The following is a 26,415-nucleotide window of genomic DNA, read 5'->3' as shown; positions in this document are numbered from 1 at the left end:
TTAGTTAGCCTTATAATTACAAAGGGTGTAAACACTTTTTAAATCTCAGTTTTAGTTTTTTTCTCAATTTTATGAAAGGCTTTGGGCGTTTCTTTTGATTTGTCATGATGTGCAATACTGTGTAGACCATCGGGGAAAAAATACTTTATATAATTACTTTATCTATTTTAAATTTGGAATCTTAGACAATAAACTGTGAAAACAGTTGTAAGGAAAAACAAGGCGCAGTTCCAATCTTTGAAAAGTCTTTATTTACAGGAATGGCAGTTGTCAGACATACGTGAAAACGCACTCTGGGTTCAGCGGAGTCAAATTGAACCCCGAGTTGTTGATTAAAACTCATTTTATACCGTAAGTGTTGTCGGATTGTTGCTTTGAATGCAAACGAAAGAGAAAACTGATGAAACAGCTCACTCCCGGCTCTCACACCTTAGCCCATTTTATTTGCTTATGGTCTCCTGGTCACCACTAAGTTAATTACCTTCTCTCAGCCATTTTACCATTTCAAAAGGAGAATGGCTAGAAGACCCCCAGACTGTCATCAGATAGTGTTTCCTTGATTAGGTGTTAAACAAAGGGTTGAGCAGGTGGTTGAGACAAAGGGTGGATTTACAAACTGTTATCTTGGTTGCTTCACAACCTTACACAGTATTGGGTCTGAATACTTTTTAAAGGCACTATAAATCAGCCTATTGGAATCTGAGATTGGATCTTAACAATTTGTAAAATAAATTTCAAAAAACTCATCAATAAGGGCAATAAATGAGTGAATCAGCATTTGATTAGTTGCAACCATGTTCAGAAATAACATCTGGAAAAGTTTGCAACAGTTGTAAACTGTTGAAGTTGCAACAACTTCAACAGTTTTAAACATGCTGAGGCATTAGGTCCTTCACTGAATCAGTGTGGCTGTAATGTAGAGGTCTTTGATTTGCATTCGGCCTTTCTAGAGTCTTGTCTTGTGTGTATGCTCATTAAGACAGGGAGCATTTGTAACAGCAAACACTGTTTTAGTTTTAAAAGAGACAAATAGTCAAAGGGGGTTGCTTTGCAACTGTGGGTCCTGAGGCCTTGTTAAAACACACAGAGTCATGAACTCCAACCAGCTGCAGGACAACTGGTCCAGAAACCAGTTTCCCCCTGGCAAGAAGCTCAGAGTAGTTCAGGCTCGGTGAAAATGTACATTGAGGTATGACAATGAACCACAGCATTTATCAAAGTTTTTTGAAACGCATATAAAAAACACCTCCAGGACAGCTTTCTTTCATTTGAGTAATATAGCAAAAATCAGGAAAATTCTGTACACGGTACAGTACAGGACGCTGAAAAGTTAATCCACGCTCTTGCTACATCCAGATTGGACTACTGCGATGCCCACTTGTCAGGATGTGCTAATGCCTCCATAAAGCCCTTTCAGTTGGTTCAAAATGCAGCTGCTTGTATTCTAACCAGAACACAACACATTGAGCACATTACCCCAGTACTAGCCTCTCTCCATTGGCTACCTATCAGATATCGCAATGATTTCAGAATAGTTCTCCTTACATTTAAAGCTTTAAATGGACTTGCCCCTCCCTATCTTAAGGACTTCCTTCATCCATATTCTCCAAAGCGAACTCTACGTTCCCAAAGTGCAGGACTTCTCATTGTTCCAAGAGTGGGTAAAGTACTATAGGCAGTAGAGCCTTTTCGTATCAAGCCCTTCTTCTGTGGAACCATTCACCCACTGAGGTTCAGGGAGCAGACTCTCTCTCCACCTTTAAATCTAGGCTAAAAACTCACCTTTACATCAAATCCTTTAGTTGAAGGACAGGGCATGGTGCTAGTATGGATCGTAGAGTCTCTGGTGGACTAAGTGGTCATTGCTGTCACTATATCATGGCCTGGTGACTCTGCTCACTTGATCTGGCTGTGGTCTGGTGTTGACTGCCTTAGGGGTGCCCTCACAATCGTGCTAGCCCCTTGCCTCTCGTCTCCTATAGGTATGCTGCCATAGTACTTATCTGCCAGGACCACCTCACTGCATGCCTCTGTCCACCCCCCAGTTTCTGGACTTGAGCATATGTAGTGAACAGATTGACATTTCATACCTTGTCACTGTTTTCCAGGAGATGTTAGACTGTCTTTTCCCAGGATCCAGGAATAATTTTACACTTTTTCCATGTAGCTCTAGGCTCCCCGATTTCCTTTCCTTCTGGAAAGTGGCCTATGGTCATCTTTTAGTGACAATTCAGGTGTAAAATACTGACTGAAATCAGTATATGGAGACTCATATACATTTCTAAATATGCTTAAATCACTGATTCAAACAATGAAAGGGAAGGATTTAGAAAATTGTAGGAATGTACTCAAATATAATGAAACAATATAATGACACAAAGAACATGATTTTGCATCATAGAGCTGAAAATGGTTTGCATTATGAGATGCAATCTATTTCTTCTGCTCCTACTCCGTACATGACACATCCTAAATGCACTCTCTTCAGTTTTAATTACATTGTCTGCACATCAGTATGGAGGACAAAAAATGACAAGCATAAATAAATAAATAAAAAATAAATACATTTGATAATGGAAAAGGCTATTTCTGTATTTCTACTTTTTTATGCATTTCTATATTTATTTCTGTATTTCTACATTTATCTCTACATTCATTTATTTATAGATTTCTACATTTATTTATTACTGCATTTCTACATTTATTCATTTCTATATTTCTACATTTATTTCTTTTTTGCTTTTTGATAGGAGACAGTGTTTATGACATGTGAGATGTCAGACAAATTTGGTGATCATTGATCGCTATTTTCGGACATTAAGCCACGTTAAGCTTTTTCCTTATATTGGGCGTCAATGGAGAGGAAAACGCTTAACGTGAGATGACCATACTCCTGGGATTTCGGTTTTGATTTTTTGACAGGAGGAAGTGTTTCTGACAAGAGACGTCCGAGAGAAATTTGATGATCATTGATCGCAGTTTTGGAACATTAAGCCACGTTAAGCGTTTTAGAATGTTACGGCTTTTGTATGCCTTCAGGATTTGCTTTGTGTATTTCCCCGGGGTCGAAATCACGTAGGCTACATAGTATAGACGAATCCGGCGACCGATTTGTGGGGGTCGCCATCTTGAGGCGCCGCCATTACTGCGGTGACAAGTCTGTCTGCTGATGCGGCTGACACTGACAGCAGCATGGCTAATTGGATTCACGACGTTAGGCAGTGACCCCCCGATTACTAATGAAAGGGGGCTTATATGGATGGCGATCTTAACGTTATTTAAATTGTACATATTAGTTAGACATCGGTAACGACAATAGCCAGAAACAGAGAAAAAAACGGACCAACTGACCATCCGCCACATTTCAAGTTTAATATACTGCACTAACGTCACTATACTAGCTAGCTAGCATAATCATTCACGAGTTGCATTTAACCATTATTGACTGTCTGCCAAATAACTTAAGTTTTCAATTGTTAAAAAAAATCACTCCTACTAAACATAGGGCTGCCTGTCGCCGGACACCATTGTACGTGTTCTGTTTGTGATGCCGACCTAATGTTTACTTTGTGGTCATTAGGTTGCCCTAGTTAGAGCAACTAACATTATAGGCTATTTGACAATAACGCCAGTTAATTGATTGAGTCAATTTATTCTGTGCGACCACCGCAGCCCCTACAGAGTGTCTAGATCCACTAACGTTAGCTAGCTAAGCAGTGTTAACTTAGCTGACGTTACCCGTTTCACCATGTTAGGCTAGGCAGCTACATGCTAGTCATTGTAAGATAAACAGAGATTGACTAACGTTACTGTTAACCAAAACTCAGTCTTTGGTAAAGACTCCAAAAGGAGTATGGTCTTAGACAGGGGAACTCTTCATGAAGCAACGGCTTGTGTACTTCGCACAGTTTTTTCCAAACTTGAAGTTTTCCACTACTGTTGGAGCAGCTTAGGTTCTTCCCGATTTCCTTGACATCGCTGTCAAAAGTCGAAAGTAAAAGGTAAAATTTGTACCCTTCTGAGGACAGCTTGTATTCACACACGCGCGCATACTGTAGGGAGACGCCACCACAGTAATGGCGACTTGTCTACTTCCGGTACTTCGCCGGATTCGTCTATTCCAGTGGGAAGTGACATCAGTGCATACCCTCGAAACGGGAGGTTTGCCTGTAGTTCGCTACTAGCCGCTTATCTAAATTGAGTTGTCGACAGTTTTAATGTAGCTGTGTTACTGATGGAAAGTTTTCTACGAGCCATTGCGTGGAGTTAATACCAAAGTTAGCTAACCAGCTTGTGTAATGTAGATTTGATAGGAATCGTTTGCTTCCGTCTGGTTCGCCCACCTTATCAATCATGCTTCAGACTGATGTTAGGACCACCCACTCAATTAACATAGGGACACACAAATACATAAATGTAGAAATGCATAAATAAAAAAGGTAGAAATACAGAAATAGCCTTTTTCATTACCAAAATGTATTTATTTTTCATTTATTTAAGTATTTATTTATTTCTGCATTTATTTATTTATTTATTTATTTATGCTTATGTCATTTTTTGTCCTCCATACATCAGAGGGTGAAATACACAGGCAATCTTGTTTAGCCACAGTTTACACCTTGCACTGGAACGCACAGTCTGAATGTGGGCATCTGAGCTTTGTCATTTATTTTACATACCTTAAGAACAAGAAATTCCAGAATTTGCACTTAAAACAATTTTGTTTACAGTTAGGGAAAAAATTGTTTTTGCACATTTTATACCCCAGGAATACAAAAGGAAGGAACAAAGTTCAGCCATGATTTGTTACTATTCAAATTTTCAAATGAGCTGAGTGTATCCTTACAACTGTACAAAACACTATATGTATACATAAATTAATGTATAAAATTAACATTTTTAAACAGCACCATATTTTTCCCTGTTTCACAGTAACATTCATATGCTATTAGCTGTGTGTATACAGTCAGTGTATTTCTTTAATTTCATTCTCCCTTACCACAGCACATCTCCCAGGTAAAACTTGCATCTTTTTTTAAAATAGGAATTTCTTAACGCTTATAAGCTCTAATCTTGGGATATCAAAGCCCAAAAATGCAGTTTCTTTGTGAATATTACGAATATTTACAGTCTTTAAAATGAGTCTGGCAGGATACACAAGCCATGTTTTCAGACTAAAACAGTAAAGAGGTCATTTGAGCACACAAGAAGGAATATAAAGGACTTTTTAAATTAACCCAGTTATACTACTGTGAGGTCTCTTACTCATCCAGATCATGGCAATTTGTCGAGTAGTTGTTGGATCTCTTCCCAGCTACGATACACCCTCTTCAGACCTCTGGGAAGATAGCGGCAGGATGACAGATTGAGGTAGCTGAGCACTGAACATTGTCTTATAATCGATCTGCAAAATAAACAATAATGTTTTTTTTTTTTTTTTTTTTAAATTCATAGTAACTTTTGGAGAGAACGCATTACATAAGGGTGCTACCAGTACTTAATGATGTTTGTGTCATTACAAATTGGCGTCTTTGTTTTAACCCTTTCGTGCGCATGGCCACACCGGTGTGATTTGCTGTTTAGCACATATGCTAAAACTGGTGCGATTACAACACTAGATTGGAAAAATTCTAGCTAATTTTAGCTTTGAGGAAACAGTGATTTAATGTTAAAAATATAGCAAATGCTAACTGAAAACTATGACAAGCTTAATAATGCTAATGAAAACATAACGAACCATGTAACGTAACATGCGTACTACATAGCATAAAAAATAAGTTACGTGCGAAAGGGTTAATGTAAAAAGGGAGTGTCCATTTCACCATCCTTGTTCAATGATCTATGTTCACTCCATTCTTTGACAACATGATTCATCTCTTCACAGAAAAAAATGTGCAGTGATTCAGAACCTGAGAAAATGTCACAGTATGTGTCATGATGCTAAATGTATAATGTATATATACAATGGATAATATGCACTGCAAATGTCTTGCCTTGGTGACTGCTGATGAAGAGAAGAGTCCACAATGTATGGCCTACCTGAGAGCATGTGAGGTGATCCTTGTCCCACTGAGATTGAGAGAACGCAGTCTGTCTGCTCCACCACCGTCAGCCAGGTTGCCCATAGCAATCTCAAGGTCTTCCTCTGAGAAGGCCTGGCTGGTGATGTCCAGTTCCAGTAGTGTGTTGCTCCACTTCCTTGTTAGGAGGTGAATGCCTTTCCTGGATGACATCATGTTGTGGCTGCCAATGTACAGCCCCCAATACAGACACTCCAGCTCTGTGAAAGACACAGAACAGTCTCAATGACTCTCAGTGACAAGGAAAATTACTGTTAATGCACCTAAATGAAAGGTTTCAAGTCTGCCATTACCTTCCAGTGCCTTGGAACTAGGGGCAAATACATGTGAATTCACAAACCCAAGTATAAACTAGCCAGTATTCATGGCAGTTTAAAAAGTTAAATATCATTAAAACTATAAAACTACGAATTTATACAAGTACAAGCATACCAATGGTGAACGAACTGGTTGATTTGGTGTTGGTTTGGTGGTTGAGTGAATGGTTTAGGCACAGTTAGAGCCAGAAGAAGAATAATAACTAGATTTGTGTTCATTTTCTGAAGACAATGCGACGTGTGGTTGCCTGTTTGCTTTATTGACGGTGTGTGTGTTTGTCTGTTCATGTGTTCATGTATCTGTTTGTGTGAGTGTGTGTGTGTGTGTCTGTGTGTGTTTGTGTTTGTGTGTCTGTGTCTGTGTCTGTTCCTGCATCTGCTCATGTGTGTGTGTCTGTTTGCGTGTGTATATGTGTTCCTTCACGAGAATTGGCTGCTGACAGCAGAGGAGATGAAAGAGTGCGCTTGAGAAACAGTTTAGAGAGGAGGAATCAATCTAAATATAAAATTATTGGTCACATTTCTAAATAATAAAGGAATAAGGCCTCTACTAATAATTATATATAAATAAATCAGATTTTACTGATGCAAAGATGTTAGAAACAATGCATCCCGAGTTCATCCCAAATTTTATCCAGTGCACACTTTTTTTAATCGGGGCAATCGCATCGTGAAGTTTTATGCCCATGCACTAATGCGAATCGGTGAATCTTACCATCCCTAGTATGTGTGTTTGTGTGTCTGTTCACACGTGTGTGTGTGTGTGTCTGTGTGTGTTTGTGAAAGTTTGTGAAAGAGGAGTTGATGTTTGTCTCATACTACTACTCCACAGTCAGGAACACAAGAACATTTGGAATGTTGCCAAGCAACCAAATTTCTAAAATAACTGTAATTTGACACCAGCTGCTTCTGAATGAATTTGAATGTTAACTGTAAAATCTGGTCAGAGTGAGGGGATACCAAAGACTGAACAAAGGCTCATATCTCAAAAACTGTACATCACAGCGCTAAACCAAAGACATTGTGAGAATCTGCACAAGTAATCTGCAGTAATTTATACATGTAGTGCTAGAAGTTAGAGCTATAATAATAACAACAACAAAACAACAACAATAATAATAACAATAATATTGATAACAATAATAAGGGACACAAGAACAGTAGTGTATACGGGCAACCAGACTAATGATGCCGATAAGAGTCATCTGTAAAAGTAAGCAGGGCAGGAGTGGGATGGTGAGGACAATCTGTGTATTCAGGCAGTGACTTTAAAACAAAACTACTGCTCCCTCGTTTCTTTAACACTTTCTGAGATCCTCTGTGCAGTGTTGTGCCTCATTGGCTAAGTCTGTCCAGCAAAACAGTGTCTTTAGATCACAATCCTATTCCACAGTACATTTAGTGCAACTAACAGCGCTAGAACACAAATAAGATCGATAATAAATAAGAACTCAATTCCCCTTCTTCAAAGCTCTGCAGAACGGTCTTTATAATGTTTAGAAAGCTGGCTTTAAAAACACCCATACACCTGACATCAGCTTGCTAGCTAACAGTATCTGAGCATATCTAAGTAAGACAGTATATGTGCCCTAAAACTACAATTAAATGTACATTTACATTTTATTCATTTGGCAGACGCTTTTATCCAAAGCGACTTACATAGGTTACAGTTCTGTACAATGTTATCCATTTATACAGTTGGGATATTTACTGAGGCATTTGTGGGTTAAGTACCTTGCCCAAGGGTACAGCAGCAGTGTCCCAGCGGGGATTGAACCGGCAACCTTTCGGTTACGAGTCCTGCTCCTTAACCACTATGCTACACTGCCACTAGAGTGTAGAGTTTCTACCTAAGTGCCAGTCCCTTTTAGTGGCCAGTGATAAGAATGCATTTTAGTGAATACATCTCAAATAGTAGCCAGTTATCCATTTTAATGTTAATTTTTATTGAAAGTTTTAACAGTTTCTCATTTAACTATCTGATGTTAAAATTACTGAATCTTACTCCTGCATTCAGATTTGCTCCAAGTAGGCAACAGCCCATACAGATGTCAGCAGAGATGACTAATCTTTTAATGTTATAGAAGAGCTTTTCATGAATTCTAAGAATACTGACAACAAAGCAGATGTGAATAGCAGCCCACACAGTTTCCATAACACCCTCTCTCACTTTTATGGTGAGAGATAAAAATACACAATGGTGACAATCCTTATTCGACCAATGGCCAACCTAACAGCCATCTGACAGCCTACTTGTGTTTCTGAGGCCGCGCTAATTGAAATGTTACACTTTTTCAATAAAATACAGGCCATATGACTCCCCTGATTTTTTTGTGTGACATTTAACCACCTGTCTCTAACATCCAATGGGCTTTTACAGACATGTGGCTAATTTGGGCTCTAAGCAAAAAAAAATGTCCAGGCTAGTAACAGAAGTTCTTCAGGAGTAAGATGCATAATAATATCCATGTAGGAGAGTACACATTCAATAACAACATATTACAAAATCTAATTACTACAGTACACAGCACACAGTTGCTAAATTTGTGTAGCAGTTTCAAAACACTGAGTATTTAGTAACTTATGTTGAAACTATGTTTGGTCCATTACAGTTGTAGTCGACAAATAACTAATATAAAATTTATAACTGGCCGACAGGCCATTTTAACATTCTATTATGGCTGATTTGATGCCCAAATAACACATTGTGTACATGTAAATTGCAAATGTATAAAAAAGGCCTTAGGCCACAGTGTGAATGGAAAAGATGAGGGGAACACTTACTCTCACAGGGCAGTGTGGAGAGAACAGCTGAGGTGATGCGCGTACAGTTACGCACATCCAGAACTCGCAGGTTGGGTGAACCGTGGAGCAGAGTGTTCAGGTCCTGATTAGTTATGAAGGACACAGAGGAGGAGGCCATACACAGTTCCTCCAGATGTGGGAAGCCAGATGTGGAGCATGATGCTTTGCGGCTTGTTTTGGGCATTGGCGTGACATTGAGCATTCTAAATACCTAAACACATACCAGAACTGTAAAGCACTACAAAATCCTCACACATTGTGGACACAGGCTCATGTGGACAAAGCAAATGAACATGGTGTTAAACCTACAGCTCCAAAGTATCAATGCCAATGGGACAGTAACAACATGGCAAACTGGCCTTACATAGCGTTCATGTTCAGGTAAGTTCATCTATATTTACCTGTAATTTAGGGCAGCCCCTTTGCAAAGCCTGGATACAGATAGGAAGTTGACAATACCCACCATCCAGTTTAGTATTAATTTCTAGCAATTTTAGTTCAGGGCAACATCCTCCCTAAAGAAAATAAAATGGACACTGATATAGTCGTGTGTATGACAAAGGACAAGAATGAATTTTAGAGTAAAAACATCACAACTTACTGCAATAACAGACAGAAGTCTGTCACTTTTAGACCCATAGGTGAAGAGAATTTTTCTTATTTGAGTCCCATGAGTATCCAGGAAACTGACCAGGGCTTCAACCTGTAGCTACAAAGAGAAATAAACAATTCTCTTTTATGATCCCTTAGTTTTGATTCAACTAAACAGCAATATTCAGTGTTTTCACAACATGCTTTAGTAAAAAACTCATTATGGGCTACTGGGAAATAAAAAAACATTTAAAACACAGCTGAAAGCAGCAATGATCAGGTGTCATAAATGTGATGAAATTACTGTAAAGAGGGGCCTCTGTCTATAGTAACTTTAAGTGGCATTTGGATGCATCAAGCCATTGAGGAGAGTTGTTTAGGTGCTTCAGGTGATATTAATGATAATCACTGATAACTGGCTAAAACTGTGAAGGCCATGTTCCTTAACGTATTACCATGAACAAGAATATGTTCAGGAGTCTACAGCACTGCAGCACATCCTGGCTTTGTGCACTGTGACTTCTAGTGCAAAAAGAGCTGCTGGCTATGTGTGAGTGCATCAGAGGATTGCACTGGTCTAGTCTCATTGTTCCTGTGCAAATGCAGATGTTGTCATGGTCACATGAGCCTAATGTAAAATGCAAAACAGAGTTGCATAAAAGGCAAAAAGCATCAAAAAGATGTAATGGCAGACAACAGATGTGCAGGCCAGATTGTCCAAATTAACAGAACAGCAGCATGTTTTACAATAAAGAAAATATATAACTTTCAGGAAGGACAATAATACAATAAAACTTATATTGCAAGTGCCAGAATTTTTGTACTGGTTTTTGTACTTTTGTACTTTTGCACTTACTGACTCAGGAAAAAAAAAAGTACAAACACTGTCATGTCGCCAAATTCCTTGGCTTTAATCATAATCATAAAAAAGACTAACATTCAATGTCTTCAAAATCTAGACATGACAAAACATGGATGAGCCATTGGAAAAGCTTCTGATATTAGATTTGCAGTTAATTTTAAGTCGAGTAAAGTGTTCCAGAGCCTACCTCTGAGAACTGCATGTCGATGCATTCTAGTGCAGGGCAGTTGCTCCCAAGGCTCTGAAAGCCCTTCTCAGTTATACCTGAACAATATGACAGTTTAAGGGCGGAGAGCCGGGGGCAGTGCTGTGAAATGACCTGCAACAATACATCAGAAAGGAAAGTGTAATTTTCGTCACAAAACATTTGAAAAAATACTAAGCAAATCAACATGAATCCCTGAACACCTTGCAGTGCAAGCCTACTGTGAACTCAGCTAAAGGGCACTTGCTAATACAGGAATTTATTATGAATGTGATATCAAACAATGACCACACACTGATCCATATTTAATTAATGTAACTGAGCTTCAGTTTCATGATAAATCCTGAAGTGCAACAACTCTCCTCCTTTAATGCTTCACCAGTGTCCTGCACATTGTTAGATGTACACAGCATTGATATCCTGCCATTTATTTTTGACAGAACAAAATATTCTGTACATGTTTATGCAATATTTTTATAATCTATCCTCCAACTCACGTTTGCACAAGAAGTAGTGCACGTGTTTCAGAGTAAGGCATGTGTCTCTCTCACCCTCCCAGATTACCATATTACCCATACAAGACACGCTTCTCTCAGAATCAACATTATTGAAAACAAATGACAAGCATTAATTAGATCTCAGTGTCAAACCTTGAAATGATCTATTCCAGAATTCAGCCAAAGATGTTACCTTGTCATTTTCTTTTTCATATTTGTATTTGCCCTTTAGGGAATCAGAGTCCCCATCAAACCTGGGAGTAGACCCTCAAGGAAGGGGCTCTACATCCAACTTGCAAATGTAACTGACAAATTTGATTGATCTGGTTCAGATCTGGTTGACTGAAACATTTTCTTGAACTGATAAGGGCTGTAATATGCCATTGGCTTTATCTAAAACCTGTTGAATTTTAACATATTAGCTATTCACTACTAGCATATTAGTTTTTATTATTTTATTTATTTATTTATTTTTTTAAAGCATGGATGAGCTCAGCACCAACATACAGTTCAAATTTGCTGCTCAGCTCCCAGTCACAATGCAGCCTTGGGTCACCAGATTCTACTCTGCTTAGAAAAGTCACCATAAGGGAAACACCACTATCAAGCACTTTAAAAGCAAACAGAAAACTCACATTTTAGGCTCTCAGAACACTAAAATGTGGTCATCTATCATTATGCAGTTTTATCCATTATCCATATTTTTTGTGATTCACAATTTTTATTGATCAATAGACAAGTACAAAAGGTAACAAGGTAAAACTATTTACAACAGGGAAAGTAAGCTCATGAAATCATATGTTAGTAAATAGTGCAGACAAGCATCATACAGTTTTCTTCAATATTATCTATCATTATTTAAATTCTGTGTTAGATGATCTCTGGATTTTACAATGACTTGCTTTATGTGCATTTATAATGCACCTTGTTTTTTGTTTTTATTACCACTTCTTATTTGAATTCCTTATTGTAGTATTATTGTTACCTAAACTATATCTCTTCTTTTATTTAAACTTCTTTTCTTGTCTATGTTTATATGAAACCCTATGTGCTGTTTGTTGTATGATAAGGTGCTATAAATATAGAGTGTTGTTGTTATATTGTCTATGCAATGCTGTTGTCCCAGTGTTTAATATTCATTTTTCAACTCCTTAAGTAAATGGATTATTCTGGCAACAAGTCCTGAAGAATGTCATTGTAAGCCTTGAACATGTAGTTTGCACAGTCCAACAAAAATGCACTCTGACTTAAAAAACTTTAAATCTTCAATGAATTTAAATATTCTGCAGTGCCACCTGCTTGAGGAGTAATTCATGGAGTTTAGATGTTATTGCAAACAAAATGTGCAAAACATAATGATTGTTGGCATATGCTGATTTGTTACTGATTAGATACATTATCATTCTGATCAGCTTTTTGCTTCTGATTTCACACCAGTCTGCAGTAGATACACTTTACAAAGTTGACTGGCTGGTGGAACTGCCTCACTGTTTATTACATGCTTGTGTAAAAGTGCACAGATTTCATGGACCAGCTGAAAGGTACCTATGGCCAAAAAACTCAGGGCTGATGAAGTAGCATCTGTATCTGTGCAAGAATGAGTATGACTTTGGCAAATTGGTCTTATCAACAGAGGATCGGAGAAGTTAACAGAGAAGAGAGAAGTTTTTTTTATCAAATTAAAGATCAGTTCTTCTGATAATTAATAGTGATTTATTTGCTATTCGCTAATGAGGCCTGAGGAAAATATTGCGTCCACTGATCTGTGATCTACATGTGTGAAAAGTTCATAAATGAGGCCTGAGGACAAACATAGCCAAACATGAAAAATTTGTTTAAGACTTACCTGGACAACATAGTCCACATGTTTTTTCCAGTGACAAAGAGAAAATTCTCTTAAATGAGTGAATCTAGATGACAGCGAGACAAAGCACAACCTGTTGTATATATTTCAACATACAGATTTTACATGTAGTCTATAATGAAATTTTATTATGTAGAGTACTCCAACAAAAATATGTAACAAGCACTTCAAAAATCTCACTCCATTTAAAGTTAATGAGATTGTCCTATAAGAACACCTAAGATATAATAAACATTTTGGAAAATTATACAATATTATACAAACAATTCTATATTGAATAAATCATGTCAATTGTAATTCATATTTTAAACAGTCATATTATGCCTCTTTTCATATTAATGAACTTATGTTTAGAACAGGAACACTTGCCTACATTCAAAGGAAAACATATCCTAATACTGATCTTGACCCATAGCACTGACCTGTTCTGAGCCAGCCAGCATATAGTGTTCTGGATCTTCAGTTCTGTTCTGGGTAACTGTGTCTTACCAGGCTCAATCCAGCAGTAGCCAACAGACACACTGCACCACAGAACTGGACTGGCTGCTGCCCCATTCCAAAGCTTGCAAACTCGGCTCACCCTGGGACACCAATGAACATTTACTGAGAGTGCAAAACTGAGGTTCCAACCAGCATTATGTAGTAATGTCCATTCAAGCGATTTTAGCATATCTGACTCATATGCAAAGGTTATGAGCATTGGACAACAACCAAATAATGTAAGAAAACTTCAGCTGTGACATGTTCATGAAAACAGCCTGAAATGTTATAATTTAAGGACACTGCACTACCTGCAAAGGAATGGTATAGCTCCTTCTTGATTAACCACCAGCTGAAATATGTTCACTAAGATCTCCACAGGTAGGTTCTGACCCCATCTGTCATAGCAGTCCTCTGAATTATGTCTACTCAGCTTGTGACCAACATCCTCAGCAGACACCTTGTATTTTATGCCAGCATTCAACGTCTTCGTTTTCACTTTTACAGCAGGACATCTGGCTCTGCCTTCTCCGAGTCTCTTTCTTTTGTAGACTTTCCTCTTGGGCTCATTGGAGATGATCAGAAGCATGTCCTCCCCTTGTTGAATAGTGTAACCAAGGCTAGGGGTCCTATAAACGTTTGACGTCTTCTTCCTCTTGCTTTTTGCAACTGAACGTATGTTGGACATTTTCAGAGTTTCTTACTCTCGGTTGGTTTGTGTTGTCTATTAGATGTTTCTGGTGAGCACGAGTTGGAGTTTTTACAGTAGCCTGGAATTTTCACAGCTGCAAAGACAAATACTTATAACATTATAGAATTAAATAATTCAAATTACTTCTGGAGGTTGAGACATGTGACACACTCAATTTCGTGCCACACAAATAATTATATTTGATTTTCAGAACGCGGTTGTCGAGACAGGGATCTATGTTTTAGTTAAGCTGACAGATAAAAGAAATTAACTTAATTAAGGAACTATTGCACTGACTAGTTTTGCGATATGATACTCAGGCACGCACAGAGCTACCCCCGTTTCTATATGTTAAGAGGTATGGCCACTCCAGCACCAGCTAGCTAAGGAAAGCAAAAAAATTCCGAAGCAACCGATGAGATATTATGACCTAAATATGACGCCTGATTAGCCTTTGCCAGTATAGCCAGTCAGCTATTTAATCTGAAAACAAATGAGAGGCCAAACAGAAGTGAAGTCGAACAGCTTGTGAAATTTAAAGAACTCAATGATACCCAATTTAGCTAGCTAATACATTTATTACAATTACAGTGAACGCTCTGCGACACAGTTTGAATGTAAACTAAACTGAGCTTGCTCGTAGAAGTTAACTTTAGTAGCTTGCGAACATTTCCGTGATCATAGCGTTTGTAAACTCCGGTAGTGATAGCTCTCCAGCCATTCTTATAAATCGCAATCATTACATTATAAAAATGTAAAGAACAATAACTGTGTAGGGATATGTTGAACCCACCCGCTGTGAAGATACTGTCCCGGGTGATGGGAAAATGGATCTGTAGGTTCAGACTGGTATTGTGTCTTTGTTTAGAGAGAGGACGGGCACCCGAATGAAACGCGCCCTTTACGTCATTACATTTGACGTCCCAGTGTAAGCAAAAGCCACTCCGATAGGCCGCGGCTGCTGCAAGATGGCGTTTTTTGGCCAATCTCATTCACAGGTCAACACTAGAAAACTGCAGGAATTACGACGAAAGATTCGAATGATAATGTTATGTCCACCCAGAGAAAGGATATACTATCAAGTACACACTCCTTTTCCATTTTACGATGGTACTGGTTTCCAGTACGATAATGGTAAAACGCGTTTTTGTTACACTCTACAACACTGGTGTCTGCGCCCTATGTATGCAATGGATGATTGCAGCCCCATACATTCTTAGAAGCAGGATCCACTCATAACCTGTTCGAGATCAACATTTCGAGCCCCTTTCCAGCTCATTGGTTGTGGAATGGGACCGTTCTGATGAGTTGTTGAGATGAAATGATGTTATCCCAATGTTATTTTGTCTATTATTATTTTCCAGGAGTCTCCCGACCGTATTCTCTTGTCACCAGGGATTTTCCAGTTTCCCGAACTGGCCTGGGTTTTCTGGGTTTTTTTTTTTTATTATTCCTCTGGAAAATGCACTATATGTACAACGCTTTGTGAGAAATTTGTGAAAAGGTACTATAACAAATAAAAGTCGATTGATTGATTACTTTTGCTTTTTATTTTTTATAGGACTGACAGTCAGGGGCGCCTGCAGGATTTTGTCTTAGGGTACGCACAGAAACCTGACCACGCACGCACACACACACATCGAGAGAGAGCTGAAAGAGAGAAACGCCACTGACTGATTAATGAATAATTAAATCTGGCCTACCTATTTGAAGTTTACTTACATTGTATTCACTCAAATATCGGGCACGAAAAGAAAAAAACCTGAAAATACTTTTCGTGAACTCGTCAATACTTTTCACTCGTGAGAATGCTAGCGGCGTCTAACTGGAAAATACCACGGGGAAATCTGGACGTTTCTAAACGATACAGTATATACTTGTGTAGTAGTACGCAGTACACAGTATGCAGCAGGCGGTTTCCAATACAGCCTCTCTCTCTCTATTTTCAATTTTCATCTTGACTGCTTACGGGCGATAATGTTTATGAGCATTATAGCTGGTGGACATCATGGATGAATGAAATGAAATGAGGATGCTGTAGCAAAAGCCTGCATTGGGGATTCCAAGAAGCAATATGGTTGAGACTCCATGACTGTACTATGTACAGCTATCCATCCCCTTCCGCTCTGAAAACCATGAAGTATTACTGCTTACCGACAGGGCTAGGGAATGACTATTGCCACAAGGCAGCCAGTGTCCACTTAAACTGGTACAGTACTTGAGCATAGCAATGAGCCTCTTGCCCAGTCTCCCCCTAAGAGAGCTAACCTGCCAGTTTAAATATTCTTCCCTTACCACACTCAACCCTGGACTAATCTACATGACGTACAACACAAGTAATATATTTTATTTTGTGCATGATGTAATACATAATCATCTTTATGTACTATTTTACAGTAATCAAAAATCGTATAGCATCGAAAACATTCCACATCCAGATTCATACTGAAAAAGCATACAAATTACCACACTCAAGAATTATCCATACAGCCCCCTTATCCTCAAACCCGGAGTGAGGCCCTGATGCTGGAATAAACATGCATGCGCTTGTGACCATGATCCTTTAAATTGTCTGTACCCACAAACTATGGTGAGTTACCATTTTTGTGTTGTTCCTTTTAAACACAGGCAGCTGTTTGACTAATATTCCCCTTCATACTGCAATGTTGCTAGCTAGCTAGATGAATACCCACACAGACACAATGACAAACACACAAGCTTAACACACAGACCCATTTTGAATTGAATACCTGCCAATAGAAAACTTCGTTCCATGGTATTCATGGTTATAATCACAAAAGAAAGAAAATGACCCAGCAAATGAGATGGTGAGGGAACTGACTGAAAATTAGTGAATGGAAAAATATGTAGTATGCGCATATAGGGTGTTATATAGTCTTGAAGACTTGAATTGACTTGCAAGTCACGTATAAATTATCATAGTGCAGAACACAAATGAAAATGAGCAATTTAGCGGGCCAGGTCAACCTCATCACACTGCAAGAGAGGAGTTGTGTAAGTTGATGAGGTTTTGATTGATTAGTTACTTAAATTGATTTACACATTGATGATTAGTTGATATAGTAGATGGCTTGTTGATATCTTACAGTTTATATCATGTCTGCTTTTACAGCACTGGTAAAGCTCATCCAATAACATTTTAAGAGAGCTACATTCTGTCATAGAAAATATGGCCTAAACTGAGTACAGCAAAAGGCCTGAGTGCACATTCTGCACCTGAAAGTGCTTTTCAACTCACTCTACCATGAACGCAGTGTTATATGTCCTGGTATTTGACATAATTTGTACCTAATCTTTAATAATCATAAAGTATTACTGCCCTAATGCTGTTGCAACACACAGTGAAGCTTCCATTTTAATGCGTATGTTTGATGTATTTGACACTGTTATTCATTTTCAGTTCAATGTCCTTCATTAGAAGGAATGCTTGCCCAGTGGGAAACTGACTCTGAAGGTCCTATTCAATCTGAAGGTGTTATTGAAACTGGTATACATATAGATTTTTATAATGTTGTAACAATCATTTATGTATAATTATCTTGTGTATGAAGACAGTTATTATCCTTTAGTGATGTTTGTTGTTTCTTCTCTAGCAACAGTAAAGCTCCTATCATAACATGCAAAATGATGTGAAACTGTTTTTTTTTCTTATCTCTTTTTTAAACAGTAGTGTGCACATCTGACAGTGTTTGGCCATTACACTGTTCCATAACATAACTGTTACATAACCATTACATTGTTCTTCCTTGGATTTCATCAGCATCTCAGCATTACATGCACCAGATTTTAAATTCTGAGCATGTTATGCCATGTAATGGGGATGGCACCATTTTCTTGTTGGAAAAACACAACAGCAGCAATGTAATGATGATTCACATTTTGTTTGCTCCTGTGTCTAATGTGTGCCACTGATACCAGTTAAACATTTCATCAGGAAATCAATTGTCCACAGAAAACCATTCCTGCTTTCCAATTCTGGACCAGTGGTACATAGAAAAAGTTGTGTAGAATTTAAGTATACAACTAGAATCAATTGGGCTTGAACTGATTTTGAGTTGGTTTTTTTTTTCTAGATTTTGTGAGATGGCAGAAGATGGAGTTTGCAGATGCTGTGAGATGGGGCAATACTTGCTCCTGCAATGCTGCTTAGAGCTGACAACTGTCAGTTTTCACATTTATATGTATAGACACACACACACACACACACAAAGTGCTCTCTGCTTAATCATCTGTTGAAGATACATTTCATTGCCCTCCATCCTTACTGCCTTCACAGTACTGTGTTAATGGCAGTTATAGAGGGTATGTTTTCCAGTCAGACTGAAACAACAAACACACACACACACACCACAAAGTAATACAAATTTGATATTGCAAAATCTCTTCAAGTGATCCTTTCTGGGAATGTGTGTTTTCCCACATATATTTCTTTTTTAGATTATTAAGTTATTTTTCTATCTAGATGTCCCACTTTAAAGATGCTTGGTATTATAAGTATCTGTCTATCAACAGTCTAATGATTTCATTTCACATCCTCAATTATGTTATATTTTCATGTAATTTTTATTTTTCATATGAAAACATCTTCTGTAGTTATGTTAAGTTAGTTAAATTTAGGTTGTTTTCTGTAGATTACAAGTAAGTAAGTCTAAATTTAAATGGCCCCATGTATAGTATCCCTATGTTTTCACAGGAAGAGTCTGAAGTACTCTTCCAAATACCCTTTACCTAGCAGTAGTTATATCTTTGGAAGTAACAAAAAATATTTCTGCAAAATACAGAAAACCATACTGACACATCTGCTCATTCCACAATGGCTGTGAGTAGCTGAAAGGTGCGTATGAGAGAGCTTCACAGCTCATGCTTTCCAGAGCTCACTGGTTTACATCTCTGGCCTCATTGTCTTTTTCTTTTCTTTTTTTTTTTTTTTAACCTTAGGAGCAGGTACGTTATGTTTTAAAGAAAACATAGACTTTGACATACCTGATAAGCTAAAGGGTTGTTAAGATATATTGTGCTCTTTTATTAATTCACATTGATTACATGATTTACAGTCAGCTAAATTTTAAACACATTACAATGAATAGAAGTTCATATCTGCCATGAAATGTCATTCATTACAGAATGCTCAAGTCCATCATTTGACTGTGCAGACAGTGTTCTGCTAATGAGACCCAACAGGGATCATCAGACTATGTGCACCTGTAGGAACAGGATAGTACAAATGAAAATACAAACATGGCATACAAGACACCATCACAGTCAGTTCCACCAGGCTGTTAGGAAGTTGAACTCTCTCTCTCAGCCATCTGCTCCAACACAGAACTGAACTTGCCCCCCCCCCCCCCCCCCCCCCATACTGAAGTCTGGACTATTCTCCACCCATTCCTACTCCCAACATTAATCACACACAAACTCACACAGATCTGCACAGTCACTTTACTATATAACAGTCTATATCAGCTGCTACAATCTGTTGCACTATGAACCACTCTGCACTTTCTTACACCATCCTGTGGAATTTATATTTTTATACATTTTTAACCTATGTGCCTTGATGCCCTTGTTGTAAATATTTGTATCTTGTTTCTGTCACAAATGTCACACATTTTTATTTATGTCTGTGTTATTGAGTCATTTGTGTTTATTGTACATCTGTGAAAATTCTTGTTCTTGTCTCTGTGTCACTGGGTTACGTCTAACTGTTGTATTGTTACCGTGGGCCTGAGAGAAACGTAATTTCAATCCTCTGTATGTCCTGTGCATATTGGAGAATTGACAATAAAGTTGACTTTGACTTTATAAAGTTTGTGTAAACCAGTCATTACATTCACAGGAGGAGATGTGCAATGTAGACCACAATGTATTATATATTGATTAACAAACATTATTTCAGTCACAAAATGTTGATTTCAATTATTGCAACAGACGTCGTTTCAACATTATTTCAATGAACCCACTCGGTCGATTTTCCGTGGATCGACAGGCGTAAAATCAACATTACTTTCATGAGCAAAGTGATAGTGTATCAACACTGAAGATCAACCTTTATAAATTGACACAACTGACGCTGATTCCATGTAGATTCAACAATTCCTTACTATCTGCAAAAGACGTTGTTTCACCATTATTTCATCTATATAACATCTATTTCATTGATTTTTGTTAGTCCACGGACCTATATTCAACATTTCTCCCATGATCAAAGTGATGTCGAACCAACAATGAAGATAGTCGTTTATTAAATGCTACATCTGACATTGATTCCACGCAGGTACAACGTTTCCACAGGGTCTGGTCCAGCGTTTGAGACTAGGAAGTGTGAAGCAATTCCAAATGTCGTTCTTCAGTTGATTCAAATCAACGCACACAATGGTTCCCATTCCTATATTCTCAGTGAATGTAAATGGGAATAAAATACCAATATGAATGTATTTGTTTCTTATACGACGCAATCAGTTTCTCTTTTTCTTCCTTCTACGAATACCTGGCAAGTTGCAGTGCGTCCATCTTCATGTTGTTTCCGGCAAAATACATCCCGCCTTCGCACACAGAGTGCTAGATAAGTCAGCCCTTCCACCACCAGAGAAATCCCGGAATGCAGTGCGAAACTTGGACCTTGGAGACTTGGGCCTATTGGCTGAAATGAGCCAATCGTTAGCGTGACCTCAGCCTTGGGAGGAACTATCGTTACAGACCTCATGTGCGGACAAAGGCAGGCAACCGATGAGCTGCAGGAGCTTGGGGGTTTATATCATATTCACGCTTCCCTTAAAATACACAGACGGTAAGACAGTGCTTTCTCCTGTTTACTTTGTCGTTTTGTATGGTACTATATAGTAATGTTGTAGCAAGCTAGACAGAAGCTGAACTATTTCAGCTTGGGTGGACAACCAGCAAACATCAGAAATCTAACTTAGCTAAGAATTCCTGTAAGATATTATTACGGTCATTACTGTTAGCTATCATAGCTAGATTGTTGGCTACTCGCTACAAATACTTTACCTTGCAACCGCAGACCCCCGTTTTAAATTTAACTAGGTAGGCAGGTAGTTAAAAAGCTACCCAATCAAAGTTAGTTGAATAGGCTTCATATTTTTTACCACATGGGGTGACTTTAGGGGGTATTGCAAAAGGTCCGTAAGCTAGTTAGCTATCTTGTTAACTTACTTCCACGTCGGCGGCTACGTATGTCAGTCTAACGTTAGCTACACTCCTATAGCTAGCTATATGTCCATATACTAACGTTACCTTTTTAGCTAGCTAGTATTCAGAGACATTACACAAACGTGGAATTATTGGTTGGATTACCACACATTTTACTGTTGCTTGTATAAAGCACTTTCCGTGTTGTCTAATTTTAGATAGCTAGATCTTAAAAATCAAACGTAGTTTTAGTAACACGAACACACTTCCCGACGGTTAAATGTACATTACATTATTGTCATTGTAGCCAGTCTAGTTACGTGTTATCTGATGCTCTTTAATCAATTGTGCAAGCATAGTGTTTTGCTAGTTGGTTTGCTAACATTCGGTAAGTAGTTGCTGCTCACTTGGTTAACTGTCTTACTGTCTAATGTCACATTATTAAATCAGAACACATACCCTGACATTTTGTTGTTTTCAAAACTGCGATGATTAATTGGTGTGGTCGGGTTTTAGCTTGTTAATATTATAGAAAGTCATTTTAGAGTTTAGGTTAGGGGTGTCCTCAGAAATAACTCTTATTCCCAAAATAGTCGCTTTCCGAATGTTAAAACTCATTCTCTTGGGAGCTGGGCCTATTCTGCACCATTTCCTTCTTCCCGCTGCACACTAACAGCAAGCGGACTACATTACTCTCTAGCGGAAGGCACAAGCAGTTTCTTGGAGAATTTGCGACCCATTCGATAAAATAGGTTATTTTGGGCTGTATGCCAGAGACAATTATGAGACTGCAGTCTTCCCTTTCCAGAGGAGTGCAAATACCAGATTGCCTATTGTACATGTGTAACATATTAGCCCTTTGACATGTACCCTAAGTCTGCTTAGAGCAGACTTCCACCTGTTTAGAGCCTTGTAAATGATAGCATAGCACTTTCTTTCCTCAGTTGAGACTTCAAACTACACTTACCCTGAGGATAAAACTCATACTGAACAAATATGTATTTTAGATGACTTTTAAAATGTGTAAAAAGCTGGTTTATACATCTGACAAAACAGGAGTAAAATTTACCAAAAAATTTATTTTAAAACACAAAACAGTAACTGCAGTCCAAAACGGCAGCAGTACTTGTGTGATTTTGACTTGTAGGCTACTTCTTGTAATACTTATTAGAACCCGACCGATGAATCGGCCTGCTGATAGTATCGGCTGACATGAGCTAATTGCAGATAAATCAGTATAGGTGTTTATAACGGCCGATAAATGACAATTAAAAATGAAACGGAGAGACGGAAGATGGATCCTTCAACCATGTTATAAGCGTTGTCATTGCATAGTTTGTCCACCAGAGGGCTGTCATGCTAGCCTATCAATTCCACCACCTCCAGGAAATTTCCTCTGTTTAAACTTGATGAGCTTTCATACCTTCCCCTGAAAGCCAAACCTTGTCTTCCGACATACAATGTGATGTCAATCAGTTGGAAGATAATCTCTCTGTTTTTCTGTCTTTCCCTTTCTTTGGCTGTTTGCATTTGATTGTCAGACACTGCAAAAGCCATGTCTAATGCCTTTTAAATGCATTCCTTCTAATCATGCCTAACGTGTGATTCACTGCTGCAATGCTCCTTTATTCGGACTTTGGCCACCCTCCACATGTTCAACCCCAAGAACTTCCATGCAGACCTGCTCTTATACTTTTCATCATTGCGAATTAGCCAGCAGCTGCCAGTACATGGCATCATTCTGTGGAGAATACTTTAACCAGGGGTTTTGTTCATACCAGTGGCCCTGAAAAGACCGGCCTTCTTGGTTTTTGGGGAACTGCCCAATGGGACAACAGGGTCCAACTGAATTTGAAAATGTTATGAAGGCTGCATTGTACACCTGCAACAATATGCTATAGCGAACATATGAAGGTATTGCCTCATTTGGAGGAATGTGAAGAAGGAGATTTTTATTTATAGTAGGCTTGCACAATATATCAAGAAATATCATTAGCCTATCACAATATCAAAGTGATAATGAAATGTTAAAATAATATTACAATATTTTGTTCACACTTTGGTAAATAGGCTAATGCCTTGGCCTGTCTTTAGATTGAGTGGCAGTTGGTGTATTTAAGATACCGAAAAGATACCGTGCATCTGCACGAAAAGATACCGTTCCCCCCCCCCAGGCAAAAAAATGTATTTTAGACACTTAATTTCTTATGCAAGTGAGTCACAATGTAACTTGCCAACAGTAAAACTTTTTTTGTCCAAAAGACTGATCTCATATACGGAAGCTAGCACACCTTAACATAACCTTTACCCGTCACAGAAATGTTACTTCATATGCACACAAAAAGTAAAATGTGGTGTCGCAAGACACTCTGCTCACTGACATATTCATAAGCTGAGTTGACTATATAACCTGGTTAAAACAAAATTGAGCTGGGAGACTTTGTTGACAATTGAAATGTGTAATTTATTACATTTTCTACTATTAAAAACAAAAAAAAACATTGAATAAACTGTTGAAGGGAATACAGAGGGAGAGAGATATCACAATAAAAACTGAGAGCTGTCTGAATATTCCACAGTTTTTTTTTTTTAGGCCTCTTTAACCATTGCATCTTTTGGAGATCAAGAACTATAGTAAGTTATCTTTAGATGATTAGGACACGCTTCTACCATTATGTTGCTACTAGAGCCTGACCGATAAAGTGGCGTGTCGATAAACCTGACCAATAAACCGGCTGATATGAGCTAATTGCAGATAAATTGGTATAGGCGTTTAAAACGGCCAATAACTGACAATTAAAGAAACGGAGAGACGGAAAATTGATCCTTCAACCATGTTATGAGTGTTGTCATTACGTAGTTTGTACACCAGAGGACACACTGCAGCGCTACTGTTTGCAACACACGTTTGGAGTGCCGCAAATCGCAACAATCAGCTGGCCCAAGCAGAGTGGCGCCATGACGGAGATCATCTGTCTTCATGGTAAATTGATAATTGTCACGAGAAATACATTAGGCCTACTTAAATAATAAATATCCCCCATCACTTCTCCTCTTAGCCTAAATAAGCCTGCCAATGTTCATGTCAGCCATGCCTGGTTTTCCTGCAGTAACGTGAAAGCCGGTACCGTCAGTCAAACATCAAAATTACGTTTAACGTTAAGGTAGTTGAGTGGTGTAGGCCAGTGTTTCTCAGTCCTACTCCTGGCGGCCCACTGTCCTCCATATTCTGTCTATCCTTGCTCTACCTACCTGACTGAACTCATCAGTGGCACTTTTGATTAGCTGAGCGCACCTGATTTAACCAAGCAGCAAGGATAGATAGAAGATATGCAGGAGGACAGTGGGCCGCCAGGAGAGGTTTGAGAAATGCAGGTGTAGGCTAAGCTGTTGACAAACTTGATTGTATGTTTATTTATGAAACAGTGTGGCAGTTCTAGCGAGTAAACAAACAATGGTCCTATCATTTCTCCCTCGTCACTTCTAAAAATTCTCTGGCAACATCGCTTACAGCAGCTTATAACGCTGTCCATTGCTAAATTAGGTTTGCCACAAAGCTAGCTAATGCCATGTTTATCAGTGGAAGACCGCTAATGTTAATGAGCGGTTAAACTATAGCGTTTAACTTATTCTGACTAAATCAAGCAATGGTAAATATATCTGTGAATTACATGTCTGTACATTGGAAATTATTCCCTTTCGCACGTACGGTCAGACCATGTGACTAGCTGTTTAGCGTGTATGCTAAAACTGGTGCGATAAGAACACTAGATTGGCGAAATTCTAGGTAATTTTAGCTTTGAGGAAACAGCGATTTAACTCTTAAAAAATATAGCAAATGCTAACAAAACTATGAGAAGCTTAATAACGCTAATGAAAACATAACGAAATGTATCATGCTACATAGCATAAAAAATAAGTTACGTGCGAAAGGGTTAAACCAGAGGGGACACATAAATAAATGTGAGCTGAACAAGTATCTAACATGGCTTGGTAGCCGAACAAAGTTATCTAGCTTCTCTTTCAAGCGTGTAGTGTGAAATCACAAAGTTGCAAGTCCTCGTTGCAGACAGTCATGTAGATGCATTCAGTAGCAGCGTTTACTCTAGAGCCGTTTTCACATATGAATACCGGACAAGGTCTGGAGAATCAGGTCCGGAACTTGGCCGGAATTGCCCTTACACACATGTAGCACACAACAGGAGATTGTCCGTGACAGATGCGTTCTCACCTACAGGAAATACTCCGGTTTGGTTTAGGTGAGGGGTGGTGCCTGGGTAGCGCATGCAGGAGGCAGGACATGACGCCAAAAGTACACTGCAGAAATCGCAGCGGCTGTATTCGAAACCGCCTACTGCATGCTGTGTACTACGTACTACACAAGTATATACTGTATACTGCATGATATTTTTCAGTGTAGTACCCAGTATGTGACCATTAATAATTACATTTGTAGTATGTTACATTGTCGCTTGAAACTCGCTCATTGCGAGTTTAGAAAGTCCAGATTTCCTTGTGGTGTTTTCCAGTTAGATGCCATTTGCATTCTCACGAGTGAAAAGTATTGACGAGTTCACGAAAAGCATTCACGATGCTTTTCGGTGGTACGGCCACATAATGTGGCACGGAGGAGGAGAAGGCGAACATAGCTATTGTACTTTTGGGTAGCCTATAAAAAAAAATCACACAGCCATCCAAATGGTGCTACTGGTACACATAATTTATTATCAATTATACATTTATTATAACAGGAAGGTATGTTTTTGTTGTTCGCTATGTAATGTTAGGGCACCAGTTCACCTATCTCACTATACCTATCACTATTACTTAGCTACAGCTTAGCTAGCTACCAACCC

General features: G+C 38.5%; 2 protein-coding genes across 4 annotated transcripts in view; one reads left to right on the top strand and one right to left on the bottom strand.

Moving 5' to 3' along the window:
- Positions 1 to 4,531: 4,531 nt before the first annotated feature.
- fbxl6 (F-box and leucine-rich repeat protein 6) lies at positions 4,532 to 15,267 on the bottom strand. Its single transcript, XM_036515961.1, has 10 exons — positions 15,186 to 15,267; positions 14,013 to 14,486; positions 13,644 to 13,802; positions 13,204 to 13,267; positions 10,843 to 10,974; positions 9,804 to 9,911; positions 9,604 to 9,717; positions 9,182 to 9,413; positions 6,040 to 6,280; positions 4,532 to 5,404 (listed from the first exon to the last, which is right to left on the bottom strand). The coding sequence occupies exons 2-10, from the start codon at positions 14,387 to 14,389 to the stop codon at positions 5,275 to 5,277; spliced, it is 1,557 nt and encodes a 518-aa protein (XP_036371854.1). The 5' UTR covers positions 14,390 to 14,486; positions 15,186 to 15,267; the 3' UTR covers positions 4,532 to 5,274.
- Positions 15,268 to 21,080: 5,813 nt separating this feature from the next.
- Positions 21,081 to 26,415, top strand: part of LOC118796434 (solute carrier family 52, riboflavin transporter, member 2-like) — a 45,884-nt gene continuing 40,549 nt past the window's right edge. For all 3 annotated transcript variants that reach the window (XM_036555292.1, XM_036555291.1, XM_036555290.1), the window contains exon 1: positions 21,081 to 21,200. The gene's annotated coding sequence lies outside the window, so the exon portion shown is untranslated. The remainder of the gene's footprint in view (positions 21,201 to 26,415) is intronic.

The sequence above is a fragment of the Megalops cyprinoides genome, chromosome 21 (assembly GCF_013368585.1).
Source record: "Megalops cyprinoides isolate fMegCyp1 chromosome 21, fMegCyp1.pri, whole genome shotgun sequence".
NCBI lineage: Eukaryota > Metazoa > Chordata > Actinopteri > Elopiformes > Megalopidae > Megalops > Megalops cyprinoides.
The sequence above is the reverse complement of the archived record's forward strand: the minus strand, read 5'-3'. Positions and strand labels throughout refer to the sequence as shown.

What these genes read in the sequence shown, in the direction of transcription:
- fbxl6 (XM_036515961.1), bottom strand. Translation starts at nt 14,389, where the DNA reads ATGTCCAACATACGTTCAGTTGCAAAAAGCAAGAGGAAGAAGACGTCA. An exon ending in TGCTGGCTGGCTCAGAACAG is followed by an intron (nt 13,268 to 13,643) that starts GTCAGTGCTATG and finishes GCTGTCATCTAG; the next exon opens with ATTCACTCATTTAAGAGAAT. An exon ending in ATCACCTCACATGCTCTCAG is followed by an intron (nt 5,405 to 6,039) that starts GTAGGCCATACA and finishes TTTATTTTGCAG; the next exon opens with ATCGATTATAAGACAATGTT.